Source organism: Callithrix jacchus, chromosome 1, assembly GCF_049354715.1.
Source record: "Callithrix jacchus isolate 240 chromosome 1, calJac240_pri, whole genome shotgun sequence".
Taxonomy (NCBI): Eukaryota; Metazoa; Chordata; class Mammalia; order Primates; family Cebidae; genus Callithrix; species Callithrix jacchus.
In genome coordinates this window covers 209,689,500-209,717,064 of record NC_133502.1, presented here as the reverse complement: position 1 = coordinate 209,717,064, position 27,565 = coordinate 209,689,500, and the positions used below count along the sequence as shown (strand labels likewise).

At 54.8% G+C, this 27,565-nt stretch overlaps 1 protein-coding gene across 1 annotated transcript; it reads left to right on the top strand.

Annotated features, from left to right (window-relative positions):
• On the top strand, positions 1-27,256 carry NPTXR (neuronal pentraxin receptor; the record flags this gene model as incomplete). Its single annotated transcript, XM_035291185.3, has 5 exons — positions 1-1,083; positions 17,678-17,903; positions 19,402-19,649; positions 22,502-22,681; positions 22,927-27,256. Coding segments are annotated over 5 exons (1,962 nt in total), but the record flags the coding sequence as incomplete, so codon positions are not given.
• Positions 27,257-27,565: the final 309 nt, after the last annotated feature.

The window sequence follows — 27,565 nt, the reverse complement described above, 5'->3', positions numbered from 1 at the left end:
CCCGCGTGGGGAGGGGGCCTGAGCACGCGAGGGCTGGGATGGGGGTTATCCAGGAGCCCCGCCGCGCGGCCCTCGGGTGGCCGCCCCCTGCGCCGTGACCGCGGCGAGATAAGGTCCCGGGAGCTGCCCTCGCTCCCCGCCGTATCCCCAGCGGCGCCCCCAGCCCGGCGCCCGGCACTGAACGGGTGCGGGGCTGGGCCAGGGCCGGCCCGGGGAAGCGAGTGGGGCGGGGCCGCCGCGCCCGCTCCCCCTCCCCGCCGCCAGCCGCCTTCTCCTCCTCCCGCCGCCCGGGCTCAGAGCGGCGGCAGCAGCGGCCGCGGCGACAGCTCCAGCTCCGGCTCCGGCTCCGGCTCCGGCTCCCGCGCCTGCCCTGCTCGGCCCCGCGCGCCCGGGCTCCGCGCCCCGACCCCGCCGCCGCGCCTGCCGGGGGCCTCGGGCGCCCCCGCCGCCCGCCTCACGCTGAAGTTCCTGGCCGTGCTGCTGGCCGCGGGCATGCTGGCGTTCCTCGGTGCCGTCATCTGCATCATCGCCAGCGTGCCCCTGGCGGCCAGCCCGGCGCGGGCGCTACCCGGCGGCGCGGACAACGCCTCGGTAGCCTCGGGCGCCGCCGCGTCCCCGGGTCCGCAGCGCGGCCTGAGCGCGCTGCACGGCGCAGGTGGCTCGGCCGGGCCCCCCGCGCTGCCCGGGGCACCCGCGGCCAGCGCGCACCCGCTGCCGCCCGGGCCCCTGTTCAGCCGCTTCCTGTGCACGCCGCTGGCGGCCGCCTGCCCGTCGGGGGCCCAGCAGGGGGACGCGGCGGGTGCGGCGCCGGGAGAGCGTGAGGAGCTGCTGCTGCTGCAGAGCACGGCCGAGCAGCTGCGCCAGACGGCGCTGCAGCAGGAGGCGCGCATCCGGGCGGACCAGGACACCATCCGCGAGCTCACCGGCAAGCTGGGCCGCTGCGAGAGCGGCCTGCCGCGCGGCCTCCAGGGTGCCGGGCCCCGCCGCGACACCATGGCCGACGGGTCCTGGGACTCACCGGCGCTCATCCTGGAGCTGGAGGACGCCGTGCGCGCCCTGCGGGATCGCATCGACCGCCTTGAGGTGAGCGCCGCGTGCCGTCGGGGGAGCCGCCGGGGTGGTGGGAGGGACCGCCCGGCTGCCGCCGCCTCGCAGTCCCCGAGCCTCCGGTCTCCGGGGACGATCGCGCCCTCCTAGCTGGCGTGATGCGGTGATTCCGATAGGGAACGCGGGCAGGCGTCCGGCACGGTGACTGAGGCACAGGGGGCGAGCCAGGAAGGTTCGCTCCTCACCTTTTTCCCTCTCCAGGCACCTCTCTGAGCCTCAGTTTCTGTGTCTGTAAAATAGGTATAACCGTGTCCGCTTGTAGTGGAAATTAAATGACATATAGGTGTGTGAAAATGCTTGGCACGTACTAGGACCTCATTAGATGTCCATTTCTTTCCTTCTTCGGGACACCCCCAAATCAGCACCAGCTCCACCCTCACACTCTATGGCTAGGAGATGGATGCGCTGTACCAGGGACTCGGGGTCCTCCCCTCATTACAGAGCCAGGAACAGAGTGCTCCGTAAGACAAACGTGGGTGCCCATCACCACCTCCCTACCCTGAATCTCCCACCCTGGCTCAGGCCATGACTCAACTGCAGGAGCTCAGGTGCCAGGCACCCAGCCTCACACACCTGGAAGCCCACTGCTCTTGAGTGGGAACTGAATGGAGAACAGGGCCCCACCGAGCTTCCCCTCCTGTACTCACCTTTTCCAGGAGTTCCTGGAGCAGGCTTGGGGTCAGACAAAAGGGGTCCAGCATGGGAGAGCCTGCTCTTTGCTGTCATGTGACCCTGGGCCAGTCATTTCCCCCCTGGAGTCCCATGGCCACCTTCCTCCCTGTAAGAATGAATTTGGGGTTCCCAGAAGTGCAAGGCAGGCAGACTGGGCAGGACGAACATCCGGGACACATTCAGCACTCCAGCCGTGAACTGACTTCCAGACCACAAGGAAGTGGGGTGAGCAACAAAATCATATCTGTGGAAGGAAGAGAGAGAAAGAGACCAAGGCACACGCTGTCCCTCTGCTGCCTCCCCCCAGGCAGAGTGCAGCAGGCAAGTTGGAGGGAGGAGAGAGGCGGGAGTAAACACAGAGACCCCTTAAACAGGGCTGCCTAACTTAAATCCTGGGCAAGCAGTACTGTGATGCCCACGCAGAAGGCTAATGATGTGGGCCGGCAGCCCTCCAGGACGCCTGGACTGGTGTCAGTGCCTTCCCCACAGGGTGTCAGAGTGCAGCCAGGTGGCCATGGTAGCCAACCCCTCACCTTATAGATGAGAAAACTCAGCCCAGAAATCTAGGAGGGGTGGCAGAGGCAGGGGAAGAGCTGGACGCGTCCCACCTCTTCCCCTACTCCAGCTATGGGGGATTTCTAGGATAAGAAAACCAAGACCAGGAAAATAACAAGGAAAAACCTGAAAGTATGCAATGAAGGGAAGCCTTGGTTTTCTCACCTGTAAAACGGGGATAGTAACAGCAGCTACCTCATTGGGATGTTAGGAGGACTAAGTAGTTTATGTGAAAGGCCAAGAATAGTGCCTGGCACCCAGGTATGTTCAGTCGATTTCAGTGATTGCTATTTTTATCATTAAGCTGTAATATGACTCACTTTTAAAGTACAGCCAAGGGCTGGGCACAGTGGCTCACACCTGTAATCCCAGGAGGCGGAGGCAGGTGGATCACCTGAGGTCCAGAGTTCGAGACCAGTCTGGCCAACATGGTAAAACCCCATCTCTAATAAAAAATACAAAAATTAGCCAGGCACAGGGGCGGGTGCCTGTAATCCCAGCTACTCAGGAGGCTGAGGCAGGAGAATTGCTTGAACCAAGGAAGCAGAGGTTGCAGTGAGCTAAGATCATGCACTCTGGCCTGGGTGACAGAGCAAGACTCCCTTTCAAAAATAAAATAAAATAAAATACAGCCAAAACTCAAAATAGGAACAAACAGGTTTTAGGCAACAGGTTTTAGTCATGTAAGAAAGAATTTTTGACTTTCATTAAGTACACTGCCATAGCCCTGCCATAGCCCTGCCGCCATGCCCAGATGGCACAGGTGGCTCCTCCCACGTTTGGGACTGGCAGGCTTGGACCTGTGCCCTCAGCACCTGCAGCACTTTGGCAGGGTGGCCTCCCTTCCGGTTGGCCCCCTGAGGTTGGGGGGATCCTGGCAGCTGGGATCTGGCAATAGGTCAGCCTTCCAGGCGGGGGGAGCCCTAGCTGCTCCATGTACACCTCTTCTTTTCTCAGTGCCGCAGCCATGGACAGAGAAAGGCGGGGGCCTGCTTGGCTACCAGGTCTGCCTTCTGAGCATGGCAACAGCCACAGCTAGTCTTTGGCGGGAGGTTGGGGGGGAGGTTCTAGGAGGGGCTGGGGCTGGAGCCCAGTAGACACAGGGTGAGACCATTTGTCTCAGCAAGTCCCATGCACCTGTTAGCCACTGTCCAGTCTCTCCCCTCTTCTCATTCAGTATCCTCGAAGTGCCCAGATTTTCAGGCTCTCCTTTTTTTTCTTTTTTTGAGATGGAGTCTTGCACAGTCGATCTTGGCTCACTGCAACCTCTGCCTCCCAGGTTCAAGGGATTCTCCTCCCTCAGCCTCCCGAGTAGCTGGGATTACAGGTGCATACCACCATGCCCAGCTAATTTTTTGTATTTTTAGTAGAGACAGAGTTTCACTATGTTGGCCAGGCTGGTTTCTAACTCTTGACCTCGTGATCCACCTACCTCAGCCTCCCAAAGTGTTGGGATTATAGACATGAGCCACCGTCTCCCAGGATACACTGAAAGTGCTCTTGGTAATGTCCCCAAGTTGATAAATGAGGACTTCTCAGTCCTCATCTTGGTGGAACCCTCTCTGACATCTGAGCCTGCTGATCATCCCCTCCTGCAGGTTCCATGCCCTGGGCTTCCAGCCACCTCTCTCAGCAATCCTCCCCCCTGTCTGCTGCCTCGGACTCTTTGCAGGGTGCTCCTCCTTTAAGTGGTGTGCCCCTGTTGGCCCTCACTTTCCCTGGGTGCGTTCAGCCATGCCTGGAGGCTTCCCACACCTATTCCACGGAGGGAGGGGCCTCAAACCAAAGCTCAGTGTTCAGCCTATGTTTCCTCCTAAGCTCCAGACCCATAGACACAGGGGCCTCCTGAGCATCACCCTCTGGCTGTCCCATCAGCCCCCAACCCCACTGTGTTTCAGCTTGAACCGGGTACCTCCACGTGTGCTGAGAAACCATCCTGGGCCCCTCCCTCTTCCCCCGGTTCTGACTGGCCCCATCTCTGTGCAGGCCTGCAGCAGCCTCTTCTCTGGTCTCATGACACCAGGCACACCTCTCCCTCCACCCTCTCCAGGCAGCCCCAGGGGTCTTCCTTAAGCCCACCATGGGGCTCTCCTGGGGTGCAAACTCCTCGGCCTGCTCCTAAGTTACCACTTGGAATCTGGCCCCTCTCTCCTGACACCTCTCTCAGTTCATTCCTGCTTCTGCCTGGATCATCCCCAGCACATCCCTGCTCCTCATCTTAGAGTCTGCTCTGAGGACACCTCCTCCCAGAAGCCATCCCTTTTCACACTCTGTCCCCTTCCTATCCCCACCTGGGCTTCCATAATTGTCACACTTCCTTGCTGGTCCCCACCCGGCACATCCCTGCATTACCAACCCTCCTACAAAAGGGAAGGGAAGGTCTGCTTGGCTTGTTCTCTCCCCAAAGCCTCAAGTGGGAGCCACATTTGAGGGCTTAGGGGAAAAAGCCTCTTCTGTTTTTATTTGTGTTGTTACTGTTGTTCATTGAAACCCATCAAAGGTTATGGGGGAAATACTGCATTTGACTGCGTCATTTTCTCCCTTTCTGCAGCCCCCTTTCGGTCCTTATCCATATGCAGCCATTGTTTGAGAGCTGCTGTGTGATTACCATTGTAATGATGCTGTAATATGCTGGGATTCATCTGCGGCTCCAAATCCATCAGTCACTTGACCAGCTCCTGTTACTGGAGATGTAGGTTGTTTCCAGTCATTTTTCTTCCAGATGTTTATTGCAGGATCCATTGCATGCAGAGAGCTGTTTGTTTGTTTGTTTTTAAGTCTGTTGATTTCTTTAAGCTGAATTCCCAGGAGTGGTATTACTGGATCAGAGGATATTGACTTTTTTTTTCTTTTTTTTTTGAGGCAGTCTAGGTGTTGCCCAGGCTGGAGTGCGGTGGTGCAAACTCGGCTCATTGCAACCTCCACCTCCCAGGTGCAAGGGATTCCCATGCCTCAGCCTCCTGAGTAGCTGAGACTACAGGCGTGTGCCACCACACCCGGCGAATTTTTGTATTTTTAGTAGAGACGGGGTTTCATGTTGGTCAGACTTGTCGCAAACTCCTGACCTCAGGTGATCCACCCGCCTCAGCCTCCCAGAGTGCTGGGATTACAAGCGTGAGCCACTGCACCTGGCCAATATTGACTTTTTATGGCTGAGGCCAGGAACCACTTTCCAAGAGTTGGCCCACTGATGTGGCTACCGGCCTGCATACACGTTCCATTTTTGTGCTAATTTAATGTATGTATACAATGGAACTTCAAGATTAATTTCAACAGCATTTCCTTGGCATAAACCACATCCTTATCCCAGCCTGGCAAGCTGGTTGCCTCCTCCCATCCTGAAGTAGGAGCCAGATAACCATTACAGCGCACACTTACTGAGCACTTAACCATGCGGCAGGCACTGTGTGTTATCTCGTTAAATCCCCATGAAATCTCTGTGAGGGAGGCACAAAGAAACCAAGGTTCAGAGAGGCTAAGGCACTGGCCCCAAGTCAGCAGTGGAGCCAGTGTCTGGTTCTAGAGCCCTTGTTCTTCATCATCAACTCTAGACCCTTCTGGAGGGGGTCAGACCTCACTCCCCTTCAGGAGAGTGAGAAAGACAGGTGAGGGCGATGCCTGTGCTATTCACTGTCCTGGACCATTTCTGCCTCAGAGCCCCAGATTGAGAGGGTTGGAGGCCAGTCCTCAAGGCTTGTCCTGCTGACTGGCTAAAGAGTCAGGAGACCTGCTGCAAGACCTTCACTGCTGCTGCTGATAATAACTAATACTTATTAGATACTTACTAGATACATATTAGCCTATTCAGTCTTCAGTCCTATGATGGAGGCTGTACACATTCCCCCTTCTTACAGATGAGTAAACAGAGGCTCAGAGAGAGTGAAGGACACAGACCCAGGCAAATCCCTGCCCCCACCTTCAGCTTCATTGCCACCCCCCCCATCTCCCTGCCACACCCTACAATGGTACAGAAGGCCAGATGCTCCGTAAACACACTTCCTGCTCTAAAAAATCTCTGAAATAGGGTCGGGCGCGGTGGCTCACGCCTGTAATCCCAGCACTTTGGGAGGCCGAGGCGGGTGGATCACAAGGTCAAGAGATCGAGACCATCCTGGTCAACATGGTGAAACCCCGTCTCTACTAAAAATACAAAAAATCAGCTGGGCATGGTGGTGTGTGCCTGTAATCCCAGCTACTCAGGAGGCTGAGGCAGGAGAATTGCCTGAACCCATGAGGCGGAGGTTGCCGTGAGCCGAGATCGCACCATTGCACTCCAGTCTGGGTAACAAGAGCGAAACTCCGTCTCAAAAAAAAAAAAAAAAAAATCTCTGAAATAGGTCAGGTGTGGTGGTTCACACCTGTAATCCCAGGACTTTGGGAGGCTGAGGCTGGTGGTTCAGTTGAGGTCAGAAGTTTGAGACCAGTCTAGCCAACATGGTAAAACCCTGTCTCTACTAAAAAATACAAAAATTAAGGCTGGGCACAGGTTACAAAGCCTGTAACCCCAGTACTTTGGGAGGCTGAGGCAGGTGGATCAAGAGGTCAGGAGATCGAGACCATCCTGGCTAAAATGGTGAAACCCTGTCCTACTAAAAATATAAAAAATTAGCCAGGCGTGGTGGCAGCACCTATAATCCCAACTACTCAGGAGGCCAAGGCAGGGGAATCACTTGAACCCAGGAGGCGGAGGTTGCAATGAGCTGAGATCACACCCCTGCACTCCAGCCTGGATGACAAAGCAAGACTCTGTCTCAAAAAAAAAAAAAAAAAAATTTGCCAGGTGTGATGGCACGTGCCTGTGTTCCCAGCTGCTTGGGAAGCTGAGCCAGGAAAGTAGCTTGAACCTGGGAGGTAGAGGTTGCAGTGAGCTGAGATTGTGTCACTGCACTCCAACCTGGACGACAGAGCAAAACTACTTCTAAAAAGTAAGGAAGCACAGAGTTGAGTTCTTGCTTGTGACTTTAGACTCATCACTTTCCTTCTCTGTGCCTGGGTCTTCTTGTCTGTAAATCAGGCAGGAGGAGGAGCTAAGTCCCCGCCCCCTTAGGCTCTACATTCTGAGTTCTTGGACAGATGGCTTCTAAATAGGGATTGTGTGGGTGTCGGTGTGTTTACGGGGGGTTATATATGTGTGCCGCCCTGAGCCCCTTCCACCCACTCCTGGAACGATGTTTCTCAGGGAAATCTGCAGATAAACACAGCAGCTTCGAGGATCTCTTGGTGTCTTTTCGAAATCCCATTGGTTGTCTTTGCTTTTCTCTGACTTTGCTGCCCATTTAGAAGCTTCTGCCCAGTAGGGACTGGTTCCCCTGACCCTGCCTCTTTGGCAGTGAAGAGGGCTTGGGAGAAGGGATGGATGGGAGCTTCGGAATGTGGAGAGAGGGCTTCTGCGGTTGGCCTTTGGTTGGAGAATGTGGACTCACAGTGTCCCCTCCCCCAGTGTCCCCTCCAGCCCCAAGAGCACGCAGTGTGGAACATGCTCTTTTACAGACTCCAGGGCCAGATCACCTGGATGCAAATTCTAGCTGTCACTTGAGAGAGCTGTGACCTCAGGCAAGATACTTAACTTTCTCAGCCTCAGTTTCCTGCCTGTGAAATGGAGATTTGAAAGCCGGTGGGCTTTTTTTCTCAGTGAAAATTTATGGATGGATATACCTGTGAAAGCACCAGCCAGATCAGGAATCAGAACACTTCTAGCACCCCCAGAAGGCTCCCTTGTGTCCCCCAAAGACAGCAGGCCTCCAAAGGCAACCGCTGTTCTGGCTTCTGTCACCGTAGTCAGTTTTGCCTGTGTTTGGACTTCATACAAACGGACTCAGACAGCTGTGCCCCCTTCCGTCCAGCGGTTTTTCATTCAAGGTCACGTCTGTGACATCCAGGCTTGTTGCATGTACCCACGGAGGACTGCTATTTTCATTGCTGTGTGGTGTTCCGTTGCACAGATGAGCCTTCATTCATTTACCCATTCTTCTGTGGATGGGCATGTGCGTTGTTGCTGATTTACAAATAGGACTGCTGTCAGCATTCTTGGGATATCTGTTGGTGGCTGTCAGCCCTCATTTCTCCTGCGTCGAGCTGCAGGAGTGGGTTGCAAGAGGGGCATATATTTAGCATCGGAAGGTACAGCCAAACATTTCCCCACAGTAGCTGGGAGAGTTTACACGCCCACCTGAATGTAAACCTCACCAAACTTGATATGGTCACTTTAAAAACATTTCCGTTTCGGCGGGCGTGTAGTGCACTCACTGTGGTTTAATTTGTATTGCTCTGATGAGTCACGATGTTGAGCACCTTTTCCTATGTTTATTGGCCATTTTGTAAATCTCTGCCTGTCAGAGGTTGGTGCTCCTCACAGAGTGAAGAAGGTGGGGCGGGGGCAGGGGCATCTCCCTGGGACAGTCTTGGGCTCATCATACCTGTGGAACTCTGGGGACAGAGATAGAAGCAACCAACCCAAGGTGGGAGCACTGATGTGCCTCCATAGCCCTCACTTTACTCCAGGGGAAGCTGAAGCTCAAAGAGGTTGAGGGGCTTGCCCACAGCCACAGGGGCTGAGCCAAAACCAAGCCAGGATTTCTCACTGAAGTGGGCTAGGGGTGGGGGGCCTTCCATCTGCTAAGGATTTGGGGCTGGGGCCCAGAAGGGCCTTATCTTGAATGTAAGATAAACCTCAAAATAAACAAGCCCCACAGGCTTTTTTTTTTTTTTTTGAGACGGAGTCTCGCTCTGTTGCCCAAGGTGGAGTGCAGTGGTGCAATCTCGGCTCACTGCAACCTCCACCTCCCAGGTTCAAGTGATTCTCCTGCCTCAGCCTCCCGGGTAGAAGGTGTGTGAGCAGGCAGGGCCTCCACAGAAGTCCCGGCTGGGCTTCTGGAAGCAGCAGCCTCACAGAAGGGACTTGAAGGGAGGAGCAAGGGGTCTGGAGGGGTCTTTAAGCACAGTCTAGGGCCTCAGACCCAAGAGGTACACGGCCAAACCCATCCCTGCTCCCTCTTCCTTGTCCCCCTCCCTGTTTGTCTTCTTTCCTTCAGCTCCAAGTTGGCCTTAGGAGATAAGGAAGATCAAAACCACCCTGTCCTCTGCCCCTCACTCACCTGCTCCCCACCTAAGTCAGAGGAGCTGGGCCTGTTCCTGGAGAAAGGCAGCATGGTAGCATGGGGCTTCCCTAAGAAGGCTTCCTGACCCCAAACTTCCACCCTGGCAAAACCCAGTGGCTTGACCATCCCAGAACAGCCTCTGCCTCACCGCCAGCTGGGAGCACCACCACTTGTGGAGGCAAGGGGCCATATTTGCCTTTGGGGCCACAGCACCTGCCACTTGGCAAGAGGCAGCAGGGGTGAGCTCACCCTCTGCACCAGGCCCCTCAAGGGACTTACAATTGAATCGCACAAGAACTAAGGGACTATTACTATCTGCGTTTTACAAATGAGGATACTGAAGCTTGCCCACTCACTCAGTTGGGGTTTCCATCCAGGGAGTCTGGCTCCAGGCCCTGTACCAGGACACACTCTGCTCTCCTGCTTCTCACAAATAGCGAAGAATAATAGTAATGGTGACAACCATGTACCGCCTCTTACGGTTGGCCACACTTCATACCTGTTCTTTCATTTCATCACTATTTGTATCTCCAAATGTAGGTACTATTATTACACTCATTTTACAGACGAGGTCATTGAGGGCCAGAGGAGTTAAGCGGCTTGCCTAAGGCCACAGGTCTAGTCAGCGAGGAGCTGGGAAGTGATGCTGGCCTGACTAACATGAGAGTTTGTGTCCAACGCCACTGATGGATGGATGGGTGGGTGGGTGGATGGATGGATGGATGCATGGATGCATGCATGGAATGGATGGATGGATGCATGGGGATGGATGATGGATGGATGGATGCATGGGGATGGATGGATGGATGCATGCATGGGATGGATGGATGGATGGATGGGTGGGTGGGTGGATGGATGGATGGATGCATGGATGCATGCATGGAATGGATGGATGGATGCATGGGGATGGATGATGGATGGATGGATGCATGGGGATGGATGGATGGATGCATGCATGGGATGGATGGATGGGTGGGTGGGTGGGTGGGTGGATGGATGGATGAATGCGTGGGGATGGATGGATGGATGGATGCATGGAGATGGATGGGTAGATAGATGAATGCATAGGGATGGTTGGATGGATGGATGAATGCGTGGGGATGAATGGATGGATGGATGAATGCATGGGATGGTTGGATGGATGGATGAATGCGTGGGGATGGATGGATGCATGCATGCATGCATACATGGGGATGGATGGATGGATGAATGTGTGGGGATGGATGGATGCATACATGCATACATGGGGATGGATGGATGGATGGATGGAGGAATGCGTGGGGATGGATGGATGGATGAATGCATGGGGATGGATGGATGGATGGATGGATAAATGCATGGGGATGGATGGATGGATGAATGTATGGGGATGGATGGATGGATGAATGCATGGGGATGGATGGATGGATGGATGGATGGATGAGTGCTCTGCAGCCCCACCAGAGATGCTCTCAGGGCCCTCTTCTCTCTCTACAGAGCATCTCAGTTTAGGCATCAGAGAAGCTGCCATCTGGAGGGTGAGCAGGCATTGGGCAGAGGAGGAGTGGAGGTGGGAAGAATTTTCTTGGAGAAGGAACTGCATGTGTGGAGGCCTTAGGATGAGAAGGAATTTGGTGCAGTTGAGCAGTGGAGGACTTTCAGTGGCCGTGACCTATGTCCTGTCAGGGTGAGGACTAAAGCCAGAAGGACAGGGACTTGATTGGCAGGGAGAAGGGACTGTTGAAGGATTTTAAGCAGGAGAGCACTGTGGCTGGACTTGCCTCTGGCTGCTGTGTGAAGGGTGGAAGTGGAAGCTGTGACAGAGTCCAGGGGCAGCAGCCAGGACTAGGGAGAAGCCCAGGAGCTGAGGAAAGCTCTGGGTAAGATGCAGGGTTTCATTCAACCATTAGAGTCTCTACTTTAGGATTTTTTTTCCTTATTTTTAAAAGAAAATCATTGTCCAGTGTTTTTAAAAGAAAACCATTGTCCAGTGTTTCAGATGGACCTGGGTAAATACTACTACCCAGGTCCCTGCCCAAGCTCCAGAACCAAACTTTTCCAATCAGCTGATTCCCATCTGGAGTCTCCCAAACGCCAGCCACAACCACACACCCCCAAATGGCCAGCACGGTCCCGAATCAGTGTTGATCTCTCCCACGCATTTCTCATTTCTCATTTTTTTCACCTTGTCATGTGCCTTTTAAACCACACAGCACATCGAGTTGAATGTTTTACAACTTTATATCAATAATATCCAGCTGCTCTGTAACTTGTCTCTTAATATAATTATTCAACAAAAAGATTTCAGGCTGGAGATGGAAAAAGGTGAAGTCCTTCAAGAACTCTTTAAAAAATGTTAGTCACTGCCGGGAGTGGTGGCTTATTGTAATCCCAGCACTGTGGGAGGCCAAGGCGGGTGGATCACCTGAGGTCATGAGTTCGAGACCAGCCTGGCCAACATGGCAAAACCCCGTCTCTACTAAATATACAAAAATTAGCTGGGTGTGGTGGTGGGCACCTATAATCCCAGCTATTCAGGAGGCTGAGACAGGAGAATGGCTCAAACCCAGGGGATGGAGGTTGCAGCCTGGGCAAAAGAAACTCCATCTCAAAAAAAAAAAAATTAGTCATGACACTCATAGTAGACATGCCTGTGATACTTCCTATGCCTACAGCACACTAAGAGCTTTCTATCTATAAACTCAGCCAATCCTCACCACAATGCTATGAGATTTATTATTTTACCCTTTCGGGCCAATGGGGAAACTGAGGCATGGCGCCCTTACCTAACAAGGCCACTCAGCTGGTAGAGCCTAGGTGTGAGCCCCAGCAAGACTCAGAACTTGAGGGATGGTTGGATGGGGGAGGTGAGGGGCCATGGTCCACACTGCTCCCCCTTCTCCTGAAGGCTGCTTATTTTCCACCTGGTCCTGCTGCCCCTGCGGTCTGCCCCTGGAGAGGAAGGCGGGGGGGTGGCAGGATGGGATTTGTCTGAGAAGGCTTCCTGACCCCAAACTCCCACCCTGGTAAAACCTGGTGGCCTGGCCATCCTAGAATGGCCTCTGCCTCACCACCAGCTGGGAGTACCACTACTGGTGATCTTGGGCAGGGGCAGCTGTGCAGAGGGTAGGACCCTGACCCCGATGGACCCAGACCAGCAGTGTAGGCCTGAGGAATGGAGACCGGTTCCAGAATCAGGAAGGCCAGGTAAAAGTCCTGGCTCTGCAGTGTTGCAGCCCTTTGCACAGTCTGTGGGACCCTTACCTTCGGGTCCTGCACCTGCCTTCTGCTCCCGCCAGCAAGGGAACAGCCCCTGGGTGGGGCTAAGGTGGTTCGGGGCCTCCCTGCATCCCCCCAGCCTCAGTCACTCCACACTGGCAGGACCCTCCTATCAGGCTCTCTTTGTGAAGCTATCCTGCACCATGGTCTGACACAACCTGGACCTTCTAGACTTCCCGTGACCATTAGAACCTCTCCTGCTTGCCTTCGAGTTAGGCAAGGCAACTGACACTGGGGCCACTTGGCCAATCAACAAACAGACCCAGGCCATCTGTGTGAGCCTGAGGAATGAGCACAGATTCCAGGATCAGGTGGCCAGGCTGGAGAGCTGGCTCTGCAGAGTCACAGGTATGTGAGCTCAGCCAGGCACTTTCACCTCTCTGAGCCTCAGTTCCCTCCTCTCTAAGTGAGCCTCCCTACTTCTCCAGGGTGTTGAGAGCCTAGAACTGTTTGCACAGAGCTTCCCTAGTGCGGGGTCTGGCGTGCAGCGGGTGCTTGGTTGCTCGAAGGAGACAGCTGCTGCTGTTAGCATTCTGATTGAGTGCTAATGAGCCCGGCACATTAGCGTCTGAGCTGGGCCTAGAACAAGGGGCTCTGGCATTTGTGCCGAACCCCACCCTGGAGTCCCAGGGGGACGGGCCATGGGTTCCCAGCCTCCACCTTCCTGCCCCAGCAGGAGCTGAGTGGGGGTGCTGGCGTCATCCTTCCCCCGATCATCTTAGGTGAGGGGCCAACTTGGCATCAGGCCAGGAGCCCACGCGGCACAGCCTGCACCCACAGCAGATGGGAAGTGGGGGTGTGGGAGTCGTGTTCCTCTGATTCAGACACTGGGAGGAGGAGGGGCTCACACACGATCCGAAAGCCCACCTCCTCCATGCCCTTCCTGGCCGATGCAGAGCCGGTAGCTCTGACAAAAGAACAGCTTGAGTGCACGCCTCCCCAGCCTGCACGTTTTCCCCTCAAAACGTCGGCATCTGTTTAAATAGCCTCGACACCCTGTTCTTGCTGGCAGGTCTTCCTCCCTCTGTTATTCCTGTCAAGACTTCCTCCCTCTCTCCTTTTGCTGAAACTCCTGCCTCAGTTTCCCATATGTGAAATGGGGATACAAAGAGTGCCAGCCTCAGCGAGTGGCTGTGAGATTCATAAGTAAACACATGCCAGTGCCAAGGATGAGCCTGGTGCACAGCCTCAGTCAGCACGTGCCCCTCTGGCCTCATGCTTGGCATAGAGAGGGGTGGGGAACTGAGGACAGAATAGCGCCAGGGACCAGGAAGACCCTGCCCTGGCCATTCCAGCCCTGAGATAAAGTACACCCTGTGAGCTGATTGCCTCAGTCTAAGGCTTCCTGGAAGTCCATCGGTCTCAAACCCAGTGGGTGGCTGAACCTGTCACCCTGTGGGCCATCCAAGTCACTTGAAAGCTCTGGAGGTAATGAGCGTCCCCATCAGCTAATGTAGTCAAGCCCCACAGTTGGCATTATTCGTTGTTTTTTTTTTTTTTTGATACAGAGTTTCGCTCTTGTTACCACCTCCTGAGTTCAAGCAATTCTCCTGCCTCAGCCTCCCTAGAAGCTGGGACTACAGGCGTGCGCCACCATGCCCAGCTAATTTTTATATTTTTAGTAGAGACGAGGTTTCACCTTGTTAACCAGGATGGTCTCGATCTCTTGACTTCATGATCCACCCGCCTCAGCCTTCCAAAGTGCTGGGATTATAGGCGTGAGCCACCACACCCAGCCCAGCATTATGCTTTTATAGTCCATGAGGGCCTGTCACTTGTCCTCCCATCCTTCCATCTGTCCTGGGAATGGACAAGAGGAAGCCTGTTTTACCCCACACACACTTTTTTTTTTTGAGACTGAATTTCGCTTTTGTTGCCCAGGCTGGAGTGCAATGGCATGATCTCGGCTTACTGCAACCTCCGCCTCCCGGTTCAAGCGATTCTCTTGTCTTAGCCTCCTGAGTAGCTGAGATGACAGGCATATGCCACCATGCCCAGCTAATTTTGTCTTTTTAGTGGAGAAGAAGTTTCTCCACGTTGGTCAGGCTGGTCTCAAGCTCCTGACCTCAGATGATTCGCCCACCTCTGCCTCCCAAAGTCCTGGGATTACAAGCATGAGCCACCACGCCCAGCCCACGCTTTTTTTTTTTTTTTTTTTTTTTTTTTTGGTCTCACTCTGTTACCCAGGCTGTAGTGCAATCATACGATTATGACTCACTGCAGCCTCAGCCTCCCAGGCTTAAGCAATTCTCCTGCCTCAGCCACCCAAGTAGCTGGGGCTTCAGGCGTTCACCACCATGCTTGGCTAATTTTTGTATTTCTTGTAGATACAGGGTTTCACCATGTTGCCCAGGCTGGTCTCGAAATCCCAGGCTCAAGTGCCTGTCTTGGCCTCCCAAAGTGCTGGGATTATACACATGAGCCACCATGCCCAGACTGTCCCCATTTTAGAGGAGGTGAAACTGAGGCTTTGCAGATAGTCTGTACCAGAGCCAGAGTTTGTAGGCACCTTGACAGAAGAAGCCCTCAGGATAGCAAAAATGAATGGAACTGGGGAGGCCGAGTGCACTGTGAGGCTCCTACATCCATCCCATGCCCACTTTCACCTGGCCTCCACCCCAGCCTGGTGGGCCAAGTCAGCATCTGTGTGGATGGGCAGCCATAACTTCTCACACAGGACGTGGACGGGGATAATGGTATCCAGAGTCCCCCTCTCCCACTGCTTCATGGGTCCCTTTCCAGAGTCAGCCTGGATGACCTCAGGGACTTGCCCCATCTTACAGCCTGGAATGGAGAGAGGTTGATCGTCAGCCACTCCCCACTGCCAGCAGAAGACGGGGGTTGCTGAGTGTGAGTGGCACCAGAGCCCCTGCCTTGTGAAGCAACCTCACCTTTCCCATGGGAGCCAGGGGACCTGTGGGACAGAGAGGGAATTGGGTTTCTGGAGAGGCCGCCTGGCAGGTGCCAACAGAGGCTGCATGGCAAGTGATGCAGCGGGGGTGGGCGAGCCAGACTGCTAGGCTCAGATCCCACTCTGCTGCTGCTCCTGGCGTGATCTTGGGTGACTCACCCCAGTTTTACTGCCCCTGAAATGGGGACACTAGCACGTGAATCAGATTGAGAGACAGAATGTTTGCAAGGTGTCTGCTGGGGCTCAGCCTGCAGTAAGAGCATCCTATTCAGTCTTCCCACCTACCCTACTCACCCAAAACCATGCCCTCTGCTCCCACTGAGGGCCAGGCTCTGGGCACTTCCCATACACACCATCATTTAATGCTGACCAGTCCTGGAGGCTGAGCATTCCAGTGCCCGTCTTATAGAAGGGGAAAAATTATCCAGGAGGTGTTAGCCCACCTGCCCCCATTCTCATGGTGCAGTGGCAGAGTTAAGGGCCGGTCCCTCCAACTCCTGAATGCAAAGTCCCATTGCTGTCCACACTGGAAGCTCCCAAGTCTCAGGCACTGGGCATGGCAGTGGCCCTTTGCCCCCAGCAGTCTGACACAGGGGACACATTTCTCCCCTTGTCTCGTGGCTAGAAAGCAGGCTCCGAGAAGTGAAGGAGGAGCTCAGAAGGAACACACGGCCCTCAGTCAAGCAGCCGCCAGCGGTGCCCAATGTCACCCAGCAAATGACTGACAAGGCCATCGGCTGGGCAAGGGATTCTATGCGTGTCCCAAGCTGCAAGGCCATCCCCTTGCAGCTTAGGAAGCTCAGGAAAGGTGGGGTTCTTGGTTTTCTGTTTTGCCTCCAGCCTCGACTTCAGCACCTGGGGTAGTGCCCGGCAAAATGGGGGTGCCCTATGAATGTTTGCTCAGTGACGGAATCACAGAATACAATGAGTTCTCACCTGGGGCCTAAGCTGGGAGCAAGGAACTGACTGAGCAGAAACTTCCCGGGCCTTTGGGGAGTTCGAAAGCATCAGGCCTGGTAGTGGGGACCATGGAGGATGGGGAAGCCAGGAGGATGGTGGAGGATGGTGAAGGTTTAATTTAGCTCTTAGCAGCTCATTGAATTATTAAGCCTCTACTGACATTTCTGTGACATCTGCCACAGACTGTCCCCTTCAAGAGTCTGGGCCTGTGGCCTCACCTGCCTCCCTCCACCCCAGAAGGGCCTTCTTCCAGCAGGAGATGGGGAAGGAAACCCTCCTAGCTCCTGTCCCAGTTCTGCTGCCGATGGGGTCTTACGATAGGACTGGCATGTGGTGGGGAACTCTAAACACTTGGACCTCATCCTGGGCTGGATGGGGGTGTCAGAGCCTACCCTGGAACACTCTGCCCTAGACAATTGCAATAAGCAGGCTCTTGTTTATTGATATTTACTACTTAGTCTTCCCCACAACTCTCCAAATAGGTGCAGCTCTTTTGAGAGTTCAGAGAAGTCAAAGGATTTTCTGTGAGTCACAGCAGATTGGTTCCTGAGCTAGTTTTGAACCCTGGGCTGTCTGACTCCAAAGTATGTGATTTTAGCCACCTGCCACCCTGTTATGGTCAAGCCACTGGAGCCTTGCTCCAGAAGTCCCTGGTTCATACCCCAGGTGGGCCCAGTGGCCACACAGAGCCTTTTGCAGAGGACCATTCTAGGAAGTTGGCTGAGTGAGGGAATGAAGACTAAGACAGTCCGCCCCTTTACCAGCCCATCAGCATCTACCCTTACTGCTATGAAGGGCTAGGGTGGGGCACTCAGCTTCAACTGCACCCTGAAACCACCTGGGGGACCTTCACAGCACTCATGGCCAGGCCCCACATCCTCGAGGGCAGGGGCCAGCTCTGCCTGCTGCTCACCATCATGCACCAGCACTGGGAACAGAGCCTGCCAGGCACCCAGGATGCATCTGTTGCCTACTGTTGGCATTATCATCCCCATTTTGCACACTGGGTAAGCTGAGGCTCCCCTGCAGTCACTGATCAGGGGTGGCAGCCATCTGAGTGTCCCAAGCCTTTCCTTCCTCCCCCCAATTGACTTCTCTTTCTCTGCCCCATGAACAGCAGGAGCTCCCAGCCCGTGTGAACCTCTCAGCTGCCCCAGCCCCAGTCTCTGCTGTGCCCGCCGGCCTGCACTCCAAGATGGACCAGCTGGAGGGGCAGCTGCTGGCCCAGGTGCTGGCACTGGAGAAGGAGCGCGCTGCCCTCAGCCACAGTGGCCGCCGGCAGCGGCAGGAAATGGAGAAGGAGTTGGACGTCCTGCAAGGTCGCGTGGCTGAACTGGAGCATGGTGGGTCCTGGGTCCTGGGTCTTGTGGAGGGCATTGGAGGGGTCCTCAGGATGACAGATCCACTCAAAAAATATATCCATGCTCCCCCAGAGGTTAACGTGGATGGACGGGAGGGTGGGGAGGAGGCTGTGGAACACAAGATGAAGAGGATCATTGGGGGATATTATTATCATCAGCAGCATTATTAACAGCACTTTATTTCTGGCACTTACTGTGTCCTGGGAATGTGCTAAGTACTTGACACATCCACTGATACAATCTCCACAGTTTTCACAGATGAGAAAACCAAAGCTCAGAGAAGTCAAGTGTCATGCTCAAGGTCACACAGACAATAAGTGGTGGGTCTAGACCTCAAACAAGGTCTGACTCCATAGTCTTACATTTAACCACCCACAAATACCATTTTCAATGAATCAGTCAGGATTTTATTTAATACCTGTGCTTGACACTGCCAAGGGGTCAGAGAAACATAACGGGCAGGGTACAGGTATGAGCATGAGGAGACCTGGCTCCTGGTTGCATATCTGTCTCTGGCTTGCTCTCTGACCTCAGAAAGTCCCATCCTTCCCCAGGCCTCAGTTTTCCTCAGATCTCATGATTTCTCAGGGACCTTTCAGCTTGGAAGTCTTGTGAGGACCACCCTTAAGAGGCTTGCAGACAAGTTGGGGAAAACAGGGGAAATGATGAGCAGTTAGCTGGGACCCACTTAGATGCGGATCAGGGGTTCAGGAGAAGAAAATACAGGGTCAGGTGCAGTGGCTCACGCTGGTAATCCCAGCACTTTAGGAGGCCAAGGTGGACGGATCACCTGAGGTCAGGAGTTCAAGACCGGCCTGGCCAACATGGCAAAGTGCTATCTCTACTAAAAATGCAAAAATTAGCTGGATATGGTGGTGCATGCCTGTAATCCCAGCTACTCAGGAGGCTGAGGCAGGAGAATTGCTTGAGACTGAGAAGTGGAGGTCACAGAGAGTCAAGATTGCACCACTGCACTCCAGCCTGGACAAGAGAGGAAAACTCTGTCTCAAAAAAAGAAAAGAAATTCAAATCCAAGCTGCTTCCTGGAGGAGGTGGCCTCAAGCTACTTCTTAAAAACAGAGGTGGGGAGCAAATTTCAGAATGGAGGGGCCATAGCAGGGGCACAGCTGCAGGGGAGGGACAGGTCTGGTGGCTCAGGGCCAGCATCCTGGCTGGAGCACAGAGACAAGAGAAGCACTCTCCAGCCCTCCTCAGTCCTGCCTCTGGCCCATCTACCCTGGGTCTCCCAGGGGGCCAGGGGAAACAAGTTTAATTTGTTGAAGGTCACATGGCTGGGAAGTGGGCGAGGCAAGATGTGGTCTCAGGACGTCTGAGGTCTAGAAAGCAGAGAGGCCCCGAAGGCACCAGGCATGAAGCAGGTACCCTACGAGCTGTTAGCCTTCATTCTGAAGTGTGCCCTGTGCACCCACCCTTTTCGGTGTCCACCGACCTCCACCACGTCTGCCTTGCCCACCCTCAGGGTCCTCAGCCTACAGTCCCCCAGATGCCTTCAAGATCAGCATCCCCATCCGCAACAACTACATGTACGCCCGCGTGCGGAAGGCTCTGCCCGAGCTCTACGCATTCACTGCCTGCATGTGGCTGCGGTCCAGGTCCAGCGGCACTGGCCAGGGCACCCCCTTCTCCTACTCGGTGCCCGGGCAGGCCAACGAGATTGTGCTGCTGGAGGCGGGCCATGAGCCTATGGAGCTGCTGATCAATGACAAGGTGGGTGTGGCCAGCAGGGAGGGCTGGTGGGGGGATCCAGGAGAGCCCTCTCCACACTGGGCTCTCATTCTGTTGCTCATTCTCCTGCTTTGAATATTCAGCACACATTAAATGCCTACTGTGTGCTGGGCTGGGCTCTGGGAATATAAAGACAAGCCAGACATGGGGCTGCCTGAAGAGAGGCTGTGTCTACAGAGGCTCTAAGTGTTGTTCCATTTTACAGAGGAGGCAAGTGAGGCTCTTGGAGATCCAGTGACTTCCCAGTGACCCAGCTATGGGGCAGGGCTGAGGTATCTGCCTCCAGGGCCCTGCTCATCCTCCTGGATTTAAAGAGAAGGGAGGTGCACAGACCTACCTGGGGATGGAGAGAGGAGGGAGTGCCAATGGCCTCCTCCTTCCTTCTACTCACCTGGAGCCAACCCCTTGGGTCCTCCCCGCTATGGAGAGTAGAAAGGTGTTATGCTTAGACTCTGGGGCTCTGATGCTGGTTTGAGTCTTGCTTCTGCATCTTCACCACTGTCTACTAGTCATCTACCTGCCCTGTGCCTCAGTTTCCTTATCTCTAAAGCAGGAATAAGAGCCCTTGCCCCTTAGGGTTGTAGTGAGGAGTGGCCTAACTGCATGGGGAGGTCTTTGAGCAGAGCCTAGCATTGAGCAGACATCAATGACTGTGAGCTGTTTTTATTATAGCGGGTACTACGCTAATAAGCAGTTTACTCACATTATTACCCTTGACCTTCCCAACTGCACTCATTATCCCCATTTTGCAGATGGAGAATCTGGGGCTCAGAGAGGGGAAATAATGCACCCTGGCCACACAGCCGCTGGGGTATGATGTGATTCAGGGTCTTGGGCTCCAGAAACCACCTCTTAACCCCTCCTCTGTTCTGCCCTTGGCCCACCCATCTTCCTCATGCCCAGGCCTCCCTCCCCAAACCCCCTCCCTCAGACTGGCTGGAAGGCAGGACAAGGACAGGCCTTGGCTATGGAGAATGATGTGTCAGGAGCATGGTGATTGAGGAAGGAAGGAGGAGAGCATCTTATCACTGTCATCCACTCCTAAAGTTCCTCCCCTGCCTGCCACATTGCTTTGGGCTTTGCAGACATGGTGGTCTACTGAGACCCCCCTGGAAATGCAAATACCATGTATTATACCCACCTGTGACCAGCCCACAACACATAGAGCTGTTAGGAGTGGTTGACACCTATCAGAACCCAGCTTAGCAGAAGGTGCATTTCATAGCATTCTGGAGGAGGAGGAGGAGCGGGGGGAGGAGGGGGAGAGGGAGGGGGAGGGGGAGGGGGAGGGGGAGAGGGAGGGGGAGGGCCCAGGGAGCAGTGACTTTCCCTTGTGGCCCAACAAACCCTATGACCATTGACCACCGGGGTGGCTGGACTACATCTAGATCCTGCTGCCCTTCATCACCCCCTGGCTGCCGTCCTTGGCCTTGCCCAAGTTCAGCACTCAGTTCTCATGAGAAGAAATTCAGCACCCTGGACAGGGCACCGCACAGCACTGTTTTGGGACTCTCTGGAGTCCTGAGAGCCAGCCTCATAGACTGCTCACTGTTCCCCTTTGATTCCAGCCTCTAAGCCTTTACTCCTGCTGTGCCCACCACTTGGTTTGCCTAGCAATGGAATGGTGGCTCCATTGTCCTTCCAGACGGGTTTCGACATGGCTTCTATTCCCATATCCCATCTTCCTCTGGGCCTTGCAGCCTCTGTACCTCCCATATGGCCTCCGTTATTTCGTCATATAGCATTGCCCCAAAGTCCTTCCCTTCCTGAAGACTCAGCTCATTTAAGGCAAGGACCAACTCCACACCCCTAGTGTCCACAACAAAGCCAGGGACCATGTAGGCCTCAGAGAATGTTACATTAAATTGTGATCTCAGCCCAGGCAAAATGGCTCATGCCTATAACTGGGAGGCCGAAGCGGATGGATCACCTGAGGTCAGGTGTTCACCATGTTGACAGGCTGGCCAACATGGTGAAACCCCGTCTCTACTAAAATTACAAAAAAAATTAGTCAGGCATGGTGGTGCACGCCTGTAATCCCAGCTACATGGGAGGCTGAGGCAGGAGAATTGCTTGAACCTGGAGATGAAGGTTACAGTGAGCCAAGATCACACCAGTGAGATTCCATCTCAAAAAAAAAAAATGTGATCTCAGAAATCAGACAAGGGACCCCTTTGGGAGCACCAAATCCATAGACAGCAAGCACCTTTCATCTTACAGTCCAACTGTAACCCATCAGCAGTGGCTTCTCAGAGCCCTGAGCTGAATCAAGGCTTGTGATTGATTGGCTATGTCTGCCCTGGATCGAGGAAGAGGCAGCAGCTGTAGATTTGCCATCCCTTGTCTGAACTTTTCACTTTACAGATGAGGAAACTGAGGCCAGCGAGGAAGGAGTAGTCTCCCCAGGTCACACAGGGGTTGCTGGCAGAGCCAGAACCAGATGCTGGAGCCTGGCCTGAGTCTGAGGTTCATTCTGTCCCTGCCAGTACTTCTTGAGCCCTAGCTGTGTGCTAGGTGCTGTGTGAGGTGTTCAGGGGAGGTTGGGATTCTGAGACATCTCTCCACCCCTTAATAGGCCTGTTGGAGAGTGAGTGAACTACCTAGTGGCAACTGAAAACCAAAACCAGAGAGTCCCTTGTGATCTGGTTTAGTCTTTGAGGAAAGAGGAGAAAGAAATCGAGGAAAGACACTGGGCAGGAGGATGGAGAGGGTCAGGCCTGGGGTCAGGCCCTGGAAGGATGGACGTGGGTCTCCCCATCCCCACCCCACTGCCTCAGCCTTGAGCCTTGGGCCTTGGGGCACCTCTGACCTAGGGCTGGGGGACCTGTGTCCAGGTGGCCCAACTGCCCCTGAGCCTGAAGGACAATGGCTGGCACCACATCTGCATCGCCTGGACTACAAGGGATGGCCTATGGTCTGCCTACCAGGACGGGGAGCTGCAGGGCTCTGGTGAGAACCTGGCTGCCTGGCACCCAATCAAGCCTCATGGGATCCTTATCCTGGGCCAGGAACAGGTAAGACTCAGGCTGGTATTGGGGCTGGACCTCCCCATTGTGCACATGGGCAGACTGCGGGCCGGAGAGATCAGAGACCTACCCAAGGAACTAGAATCTTGGAGGTGGGGCTAGAGCCTTGGGGGTGGGGCTTCAGTGGGGTCAAAGATGGGGCTTCCTCAGGGACAAGAGCCTGACTGAGCCAGCCTGTCTTTTCTCCTCCCTCACTCCACGTCTCTTCTTTCTCTGCTGCTGTCTTGGCTCAGGATACCCTGGGTGGCCGGTTTGATGCCACCCAGGCCTTTGTGGGTGACATCACCCAGTTTAATCTGTGGGACCACGCTCTGACTCCAGCCCAGGTCCTGGGCATTGCCAACTGCACCGCACCACTGCTGGGCAACGTCCTTCCCTGGGAAGACAAGTTGGTGGAGGCCTTCGGGGGTGCAACGAAGGCTGCCTTTGATGTCTGCAAGGGGAAGGCCAAGGCATGAGGGGCCACCTCATTCAGGGCCCCTCCCTTGCCTGCCACTGTGGGGACTTGAGGGGGGTCACGTTCCCTCCTCACCCTGCCCACGTACTGGCCTTCCCTCCTGCCCCACTCCTGGCTGTGCCTCCCGTTTCCCCTCACTTGTACCCACACCTCCAGAACGTCCCGCCCTGTGAGCGTGTCCCCTGCCCCCACCCAGGTGGGGAGGAGTGTCTCAAACGAACAGTGGGAGCCTGCCCTCCTGGCATTGCATTGGAGTTGTCTCTTACCCCACCCTTCCCTGCCCATCAGTTGCATCTGGTTTCACTAATTCTGACAGCACCCCCCATAGTGTAGGGTTGTGTATGGGGGGGCCCCTCTATCTCAGTGGTGGAGGTGTCTGTCCACCCCCTTGTCCCCGATGCATCAGGCCCAGCAGCTTCCCCTTCAGGGCCACAACAGGCTATAGAAGGGGATGAAGAGGACATTGGAGGTCAGACTCACCCTCATCCCTCTTTCCACCAGCTGCCAGTCAAGGGCAGTGGGATCACGATGGAGCCTCCTTCACCCCACCCATACCTCCCTCTTCCTCTTCTTTCCTCCTTTCTTTGTGTGTAGTGGTTTGAATGTTGGTTCCATGCCTGGCCCAGCCCCACCTCAGTGTCCAGGACATTCCTTTCCCAGCTCCAGCATGGAGGGAAGGGACAAAGACCCCAGAAGAACAAAGGGCTGCAGTCACTCCTTGTGCTAACTCACATGGTATAGTCATCCCTTCCCCTCTGTGCCAAGGATGGGACCTGGGCCACTTTAGCCTGGGCTGGGAGCGGCCCTAAGGCAGAGGCCTCATGGCCCAGGAGACCCCCCCTTTGGCGGAGCCACATTACTTACCCTATGCATGCTCCTGGGGCAGGAGAGAAGAAGCTGAGAGGGTGGGGAGAAGCACAAAGCAGAGGGCAGAGCACTGGGTGAGTCAGAGGAGCCCTTGGTTCCTAGCCAGCCCTGCTAATGTGCTGTGTGGTCTTCTGTAAGTTCCTGACCTCTCTGGGCCTGACCTTCCTCATTCCTGAGCTGAGGCCCTCGCTTTGGTCATTTGCTCTCCAGACTGGGTGTGAGCTTCTCTGTGATTCCAGTTGGACAGGTGGGGAATGCCCTGGTGATCCTGGGCTTAGCAGGGGTGGGTCCTGGGACTCAGCAGTAGATGGGATGAAGCCAGTCATGGGTTAGGGCCAGCAGAGACTCAGAGTCAAGGGCAAGGTTCAAGGCCAACTCACCTCATGCATGGATTGTAAAAAACCAGCTCCCTCTGGACCATCCCAGCCTGGCACCCCTTGCCTGTCTGAGAGTGTCTCAAAGAGCTGATGGCTTCCTTGTCCCCTTGAGGCATTGCCAGCTTCCTCAAGAGAGTGTCAGAATCTTAGAGCTGAGAGGCCAGGCACAGTGGCTCATGCCTGTAATCCCAACACTTTGGGAGGCCAAAGTGGGCGGATCCCTTAGGTCAAGAATTCAAGACCAGCCTGACCAAGACAGTGAAACCCCATCTCCACTAAAAATACAAAAATTAGCCAGGTGTGGAGGCGGGCACCTCTAGTCCCAGCCACTTGGGAAGCTGAGGCAGGAGAATCGCTTGAACCTGGGAGGTGGAGGTTGCAGTGAGCCGAGATCACGCCCATTGCACTCCAGCCTGGGTGACAGAGCAAGACTGCATCTCAAAAAAAAAAAAGAATCTTAGAGCTGAGAAAAGCCACCCTGTCTAGCACCACATCTGCTTGTGAGAAATAGTTCAGGGAGGACACGTGACCTGTACAGGCTCACAGGGCACGATGGGGCTGAGCCAGGACTAGAGCCCAGGGCATCTGACTCCCTCTTCAGTGCTCGTCCCCTTCCATGCTGCCTGGCCCTGAGGGTCTTTGAATTCAGTCTACACCTAAGCAGATGGATACCTGAGAGGTCAGATGCTTTCCAACATGACACCCAGAACAACTTCCTTTACACAACACCCAAAGATCTTGGCAGCCCACACTTCCTGGGGTATGATGATCCCTGGGCACTTCGGCAGAATGAAGACCTGAGGTGTCCCTCCCATGCTAGTCACCTACCAGGGTCTGAGCAGCTGCAGCCCACCTGGCTCAAGTGGGCGCTGGTACCTCTTGCCTACTTTTTGTTCCCTGTCTGTCTCCACTCCCTGAGGCCACTTAGCCTGAGACATGATGCAAGAGCTGCAGGCTCAGTGCCGTCGAAGCTCCTCCAAGACGCATTGCCTCCGGTGCCCAGATGCTTGCTTCCATTTCAAGAACATAAATAGATTGCCAGCCCCTCTGGTCCAATTCCACTGGAAGAAAAGGTGATGTCAGCTTCCGCCAGACCCCCTGAGACCTAGGTTGCCACGGTAACAGCCAATGACATCAACCCAAGTGCTGGGTCAAGTGTCTCATCATAATGGCGCTGTTGCTGGGGTGACGGCAGAATTCAGAACCTCTATTTCAGTGACACCAAGCTTGATCTGTTTCTGTTATTGTCTGGAAGAAGGTAGCTCTTATGGAGGACATGGAGAAGGATAAGGTCTTAACAAGGAGGTGGCAGCCCTTGCTAGGTCACTTGGGCCCACCCAGATGCACGACCCCAAGTCCTTTATGCTTGTCTCAGTGAAGATGAGGGCTCTGATGCCTGAGCCTTGTTCCCATGCCTCATCACCCACTCAGCCTCCCAAAGGGAACAGGAACACGCTTCACCAGTGTGCCACCGTTTGGGTCCCACTTTTCCTGTCTTCTGCTGCTCCTGAGCGCATCCGAGCAGACAGAGAAAGAGGAACCGGACGTGGCACCCAGTCACATCCTGTGTGCACCTGGCTGATAACCACAACGGAGCCTATGTTTGTCCTGCCATCTGGCACTGCACCGAGTGTGGCACGGGCACCTTCCTGTTGATCCTCACAACACAGTTCTGAGTTAGGACGTTTTTGGCTCCATTAGACAGGTGAGGAAGCGGGCACAGAGAGGTGATATCATCTGCCTGGTGTCAATCAGCTAGTGAGTGATGGAGCCCAGATTTCAAACCACAGGGGGTTTGAAACCAAAGGTCCAGGGGCTGAGTACCCCCTTACCTGTGTAGAGGTCCATCTGGGCACCATTGCTCCAATGTGTTCCGACCCCATTCCCCAGCCCACAGGGCTTGAAGTGGAGGAACAGAGGCAGGGGGTGGGTCAGCCCCGGGGCCAGGGTCCCCTTGGTGAAGCCGTGCCGGGGTGCTCATTTTCGTCAGGGAATGTGTCCCTCCCACCGTGGGCCAGAGCTTCAGCCTTTCTCTAGCTCAGCTGGAGTTCACAGGAGAACCAAAAAAGAAAAGGAAGCTGAGCATCTCCCGAGGGTCCTGGGCAAGGAAGGGGAGGGAAATTGCTGCTCCTCCAACTCCTGCTTGGAGCCAAGCCCTGCACCAGGTGCTTCCCAGCTGTTATCTGCCAGATCTTCCCATCTTGTGGCACGTGGTGCCCCCACCAACATCCCAAGGGGACGGATTCCCTTGCCACAACTTTGCATGACCTGGGACCACAGATTTGGGCAGGAAGGCCTCCAAGAGAAGGCTGGAGCCCTCGTTTTTACAGATGAGGATGCTGAAGGCTGGGGAGGGGAGGGACCCTCAAGACCACCCAGCTGGACACGGGAGACTTGAGTCCAGCCTTCTGACTGCGTTCAGCCCTCTCTAGGACACAGCGGCCTCTCCCCAGCACTGAGTCCCCCTTTCTCTGTACTTCCCAGCACCCTTAGCCTGAGTAAACTGGGAAAGGGGCTCCCTCCCAGAGATGGGATTACTCTCTTCGCCCCTTTATTCCAGCTGCCTGCCACCCCAGACCCCACCTCCCACCCTGATCCCCTGACCCCTGGGTGGGGAAGGGGCTCACTTGGGGCCAGGCTGAGTGTAAGTGAGCATGTCAAGTTGTCTGACACTGTGACATTAATGCACCCTACTGACAACTCCTCCCCAGCCTCACCCCTTTCTCCTCTCCCTGTTTTGTACATAAATTGACATGAGCTGCAATGTGTGTGCGTGTGTATGTGTGCGTGTGATCTGTGTCATGGTTTTGTTACCTTTTTGTTTTTGTAAATTTGAATGTTCAAAATAAACATGCTGTTTACTCCGAGGCTCTTCTTTGCAGGGATGGGGCTGCCCTGTGGGGGAAGTGAACTGGAAGGAGGGGGATGCTTTGGACAGGGCAGCAGGGAAGGGCAGAGGAGGTGCCTGATCCTGGAAGGACCAAAGCCACATGCACCCCTAAATAGGCCCCCAGCTGACAAGTTCTGCCTGTTCCATGCTCAGGCACACCCCGTTTCCCAGGATTTATGCAGGAAGGATGTAAAGATCGCAAGTCCCACATGGAACGTGTCCCAGTTCTGATAACTGGGCTTCGGCCTCATTCCCAATACCCCGTCCACACCGTGTGCTCC